Source organism: Phaethon lepturus, unplaced genomic scaffold, assembly GCF_000687285.1.
Source record: "Phaethon lepturus isolate BGI_N335 unplaced genomic scaffold, ASM68728v1 scaffold15500, whole genome shotgun sequence".
Taxonomy (NCBI): domain Eukaryota; kingdom Metazoa; phylum Chordata; class Aves; order Phaethontiformes; family Phaethontidae; genus Phaethon; species Phaethon lepturus.
In genome coordinates, this window is record NW_010511341.1 from 7,034 (window position 1) to 12,640 (window position 5,607).

At 49.9% G+C, this 5,607-nt stretch overlaps 1 protein-coding gene across 1 annotated transcript in view; it reads right to left on the minus strand.

The window, feature by feature from the left end:
- Positions 1-2,869: 2,869 nt before the first annotated feature.
- Positions 2,870-5,607, minus strand: part of FASLG (Fas ligand (TNF superfamily, member 6)) — a 3,618-nt gene continuing 880 nt past the window's right edge. Inside the window, 3 exon segments of the mRNA XM_010283686.1 lie at positions 2,870-3,182; positions 3,185-3,310; positions 3,750-3,803. Coding sequence (XP_010281988.1) covers positions 2,920-3,182; positions 3,185-3,310; positions 3,750-3,803 — 443 coding nt within the window. The 3' untranslated portion in view covers positions 2,870-2,919.

A 5,607-nucleotide genomic window follows, 5' to 3' on the forward strand; every position in this document is an offset into this window, starting at 1 on the left:
CAAAACACTTGATAATTTCTAAATAAATGTCGATAATTTGAATATTTATTAAATAACCCTAAATATAGTCCCAGAGCTATTAATAATATCAGCATTAAATATTCATTAAGTATTTAATGCTAACAATAAACAAGTATTTCACTAAATTAACTGTTCGTTAGCTAGATAAACAGATGACTTTTTAATAAAGTCGTTGCGGTACATGAAGTCTATGAATTGACTCTGTGTGGTTTGAAATTGTATAATCCTGTCGTGACCTGACTTTAGATCTTTAGTCAGAGCCCACAAGCTAAGTAGTGGATTTGCTCTGGGCAGTTCAGAGCAATATTTGAAGAAAGGATCGCAAAGAAGAAACACGTGTATTCCTGGCAGCCGTGCCGCTGACTCGACACAGTCACAGCCGCTCTCTGACTCAGGAACAAGCCCAGCTCTGTCCTGAAAGGATAAACCAGCTCTGTCCACCTCAGGAGATCCCAACACGAATTATAACATGACTGTCCAACCCACTGTGCCACTGTTTCGGAATCGTCTGCATTGCCTTTACATTTCAGACAGAAAAACTAACAAATCCTTGCCCCGTCCTGACGTGCAGCAATAGCAGCTGCTGCGTCCTGCCCCAGAGCTGACTGCATCCTCTGCCTAGATGAGTTACTGTGTGCTGGCTTACAGAAACCTTTGGGAGCTTTCCAGCCCTTCCCCATTACAGTACTAGCAGGGAGCGTAACCTCAGCCTGAGTTTCCTCTGGGCAGTGAATGCCCCGTGTCTCGCCAAGCTGCTCGCCAGTAAAGAAGGGAAGCACGCAACATGCTCAGCTACAGAAATAGCTGCAAGCTTGCGGGCATGTGTACATACAGGTGCCCACTCCCCACTTGGACGTCTGGTCGCTAGGAAAGCAACACAGCCCGAACAGCGGTCAGAAGAGGATAGCAGCTTCCAGCCTTTCCTGGTAGGGTCTGGATCCAACACCTCCATCCTTGTGTGGTTTGTCCCTCTGATACTAGGAGGGCGTGGGGAGAGTGAGAGCACATCAAACAAGCAAAAAGGTCCCTAAACTTTGATCTTTTGAGGTATTTTCCATCCTGAGAAATGCAGTGGAAATATCTGAGTGCAGCAACACCCGTGTGAGCTGAGAGGGTGCAGTGTTCACTTCACGCTGGCCGCACCAGTAGCCAGTCCACTTCGACATTTCGAAGAATTAGGTTTCCCTGAAGCAAGCAAGAGCAAACGACAGGCCACACACCACCAAGCCAAGAGCAGCACCGCGAAAAAGGAAATAAATGCTGCAGGCTGCTGAAGAGCCACTGTTCACTGTGACCAACATCAGAGCTGCGAGAAGGCTAGAGCACAGGCAAAGACGATGATGACAGCCCCAGCCTTTGTATACTGCCTGGTGGCGATGTGGCAGACAGCCCTGGGGTTAACCCATGCAAGGGAAGAGCTTCATGGACCAGATGCCAGCGTAGGCAAATAGTTTGGTTTTTTTTAACACCAAAGCGCCACTTCCCTTGGGTGCCCTTCAGACTGCCACGTGGGAAGTGTTGCTGGGGCCAGAGGACACACAGAGGAGCACAGTGCCTTTGGGGACAGCAGCGCTTCTGCTCAGCAGCAAGTGTCTGGCTCCATTCAAGCTCAAGCCTGTGTTTTGAGATCAGTCCCCTTCTTGATGGCCAAACTGGGCTTGGGCTGCCTGGTCTGTGCTGCGCACTTCATGTCTCCCTGGTCCCCAAATCCTGATGTTTCAATGCTGGAGCCCCAAAACACCACGGCAGGGACCCTGTGCCCTGCCCAAGCAGGCAGTGAAATGGGGTCAGGCTCCCAGATTTCTGCCATGCTGCTGAAGGAGTGGGGTGCTGGTCCCTGATCACAGAGGCCCTCAGGACTTTGGCCATTGCAGAAGCCTGCTGCCCCAAATGAGGAGAGGACAGTGCCGCTTACTAGAAAAATATACCTTTATTTACCATCTGTGTTTTGCTCAGGAGAGAATATCCCATGACAAGGGGGCCAGCATGCCCCCACCTGCACCAGGATCAGGTCTCCATGGGGTACCCTGACATGTCGGAAAGGTGGGAAGGGGGTTGGAGATGCTGTTTTCATCTCGTGCCCCATTGCCCTCCACCGCTGTGCTGTTCAGGTCCTGTCAGCAGAGCATGTGTCTTCCCCATCAGCCCCACCACCATGGTCATGGTTTCTTTGCAGACTTGGGACCCTCCTCATGGCACTGCTGCTTCTGGCATGTTCCTTGCAAGGCAGTCGGGATGAGTTAAATAAAGGGGTTGGGGGACATTTTCTAGGATGGGAACGGTCGATAACTTAACGCAAAACGAACATATCATGTGTAACAAGCCAGCTAGCAGGCAGGTGCCTGTCATACAGCAGTCAATGCCCAGTGCCCAGGCAGGGTGGCCAGCTGTGGCTCCGGGAAGGCAGCTGAGGCCTCCGCAATACTCATTCCCACACCACTGCCTGCAGCGTGGCATGGCACGGCCCAAGCACCCATAGCCCTGGCTCAAGCGGTCTCCTCAGCGCCTGCCGGCTGTCCCCGCACACCTGCTTGTCCAAGCTCACCAGGGCCATAATGCCATTTGGGGCCGCTGGCACCAGCATCTTCTCAGGTAGTAAGTAGTGAGTTTCAATGGGGTCTTCAGCACACTATGTTTTGAGTTTTTTGGTTTTTTCAGAGGGGGAAAACGTGCGATTCTCTTCAGGTTGATGCCGTACAGCCCCAGTGCTTCCCAGAGGTCTGCTTTCAAGCCTTTACCAGTTTGCTTGAGTCTTCTCATGCTGAAAACCAAAACTTGGCTTCTTGGTGGGCTTCGTGGTGCAAGACCCTGGCTTGGCCACTGCTGCTCAGGCAGCACTCAACCCTCACATGTCCTAGTGTTTGTGTGGGGCTGCCAGCCACGCTCCAACAGCCCCGTTTAAAGTTTAAATAAGCCAAAGAATGTCTTTGATTCCTCAAAATTAACCAGAGCAATTTTGGAGACGTTGACGTGCAAACTGTCCATGTTCCTGAGCTTGAATAAACCCCCCAGGTAGCTTTTCCGGGCCCATGTTTTCTGACTCGTACAGTAGTTGATGCCTTTGTCCTCCATGAGCACGTGGCTGCCCGGCATGGCTGGGTTTTTCTTGTAGACGATGTGGGTCAACACCTGGCTGCTGCAGACGCTCCCTCGAAAAAAATGGAGTACACGAAGTACAGGCCGGTCTCATTGATGACGAGGCCCTGATCACGGTACTGGATGCCATTGGTGAAGGCATGGCCAGAGATGGGTTCCCACTCCAGAGGGAGGTTCCGCTGGGCCGGGTTCCCTGGAAGCCAGAACAAGAGAAAAATTGCGATGATTACAAGCAGTTGTGTGTTTTTTTTCCTCAAGTCACTCCCCATGTCACAAGAAGTCAACTGTTCTGCAAGCCCTTGTCTGCAGCATGGAAAGTCTACCCCGACCTCACAGTGTTGGGGGCTCTCACCATCACCTCACTCAACGCCAGCTGCTTGTGACAGCCTTCTGCCCCACACACCGCAGGTGTGAACCAAAAAAGAGAGCCCTCACTGAAAAGCACAGATAAGGGGAAGATTTTAGTTGTGGAGTCACTTCCCGCTGTCAGAGTGCACATCCCGTTTTCCAAAGGAAAATAGGAAAGCCTGTGTGAGGTGGGCTCCTCACAGCTATGACCATGCCACCCTCTCACCCCAGCCACCTCTGCCCTATCCCCTGATCCTACACCCCGCTGGCCCCTCAGCACGTACCTGTTAAGTGGGCTGCCTTCCTCGGTTCCTTTTTCATTGACTGCTCTTTCTGCCCTGTACAAAAATAGGGAATACATTAGCCATATGCTCCATGGAGGAGCCAGCCCAGGGAGCAGAAGGGAGCCAAACATGAAGCTGAAATGGGGCAAATTCAGAGCAGCACAGAGCACACAAGCACCATGGCGTAGTGCAGCAAGGCAGAGCGGTGCTTGGGCAAACGCTGCAGGGCAAGAAGAAGAGGAGCTGAAAAGGAAGAGTTGCAGCGAAGGATCGAGATGAGATCAAAAGGAAGGGGAAAGAGCAAGCAGAGCTTTCATCTTAAAATGGCTCAGATGGTGAGCTGAAGCAGAGGCCTCTCGCTCAGGGAGTAGGAGAGGGACGATAGTGCCCCTTTACCCAGCATCTCTGGCCCATGCCAAGGAGATTGCTCATGTCCTGTCACGGATGAGCCTCCTGTTCAGCACTGCCAAGGGCAGATGTACTCATGGCAGTTGACTTCTGTCTGTCAAGTACCAACCCTCCTTACAACTAGATCAGAGAAGACACCTGAGACATCCTGCAAGCCATCCCACTGGCCGGGCAGACCTTGTCCTCAGAGAGGCAGAGCACAGCTAGGAAAATTCTGCCTTCCCTGGAGGGCTCGGTTCCCCTTTGAGAGATGGGCCAGTTACAGTAACTTGGTGTTTGGATCCCATCCCACTGCATCCTTCCCTTCTCAGCATCTACTTTCAAGCGTCATGTTCTCAAATTTTAGAAGCAGCCTTTTCTTTACTCAAGCCAATTAAATTTTCCTCTCCTCCCCCGTTCTCCTTTACACTATTTCCATAGCTTTAATTTATCCATCACCCTCAAGAAATTCAGGGTTACTATTTATGGCTTACATTCAGCTACCGCTAAAGTAGCCTATGATCAAAGTGCCGAGCATCCAGTTAAAATGACAGCTCCCCTTCCCCTAAGCAAGAGATTAAAACATTTCTTGATATGGGAGTTGATGGGAGCCAGGACTGCCCTTTCCAGAGAATTTTGCTATTTCCAAACTTGCTTTCATTCAGTGTCAGAATGAACTTGAAAAGAAATTAACTAACCAAAATCCTTGAGGGAAACAAAAACCTTTTCAGATCTAGCAAAAATTGTCAAGAGCGCTGAAAATTTCTTTTTGACTTGGCCATCTTTAAAAAGGGATCTCCTCACTGATAACATTAACATGGAATGTGAAAGTAAAATAATAGTTTGAAAGTTCAAACTAACTATGATTTTTAAATCATTCCATTCAGATTGAAACTCTCTGTTTTTTTCCTAAATGAAATTTAGAAAAATTGGCATGTTCTTGTGGAAAGTTTCAATTTCACTGAAACGACATTTCTGAAAGAAAAAAGAAACCACATATTATCAGGCTCTTCTCAACTAGCTTTGGCTGCAGTGAGACTTCGTAGCACAAGAATTTGGGAAAAAAGTTGTGCTCGCAAGGGTGGGAGTGAATCCCCCACCCTCAAAGAAAATGAAACCCTCTGCATCCTCCCAAAATGTGAAGAGTAAGGAGAGAAAGAAGTAACACGTGTGGTGCCCATCTCCCTTCTCCTCCTTCTGTTCATGTTGTTGCTGTATGCAAGGACAGCCAGAAACTCACTTTTACAGCAGAGCACCCCTGGTACCGTTGCCCCACCGGGCCTGGGAGGCCCCAAGGTAGAGGCACACTGTCCCAGGAAACCTCTAAGCACTCCAGCAGGCAGGGTGCGGGACCCCATCCCCACACCCCAGAAATAAAGCTCTTTTTCCAGCCAAGCAAATGAAATCAGTGCGTTCAGAGCACTGAGCTGCGACCCTGCCTTTGCCCCCGATGAGGAGAGGGAAGAGTTCA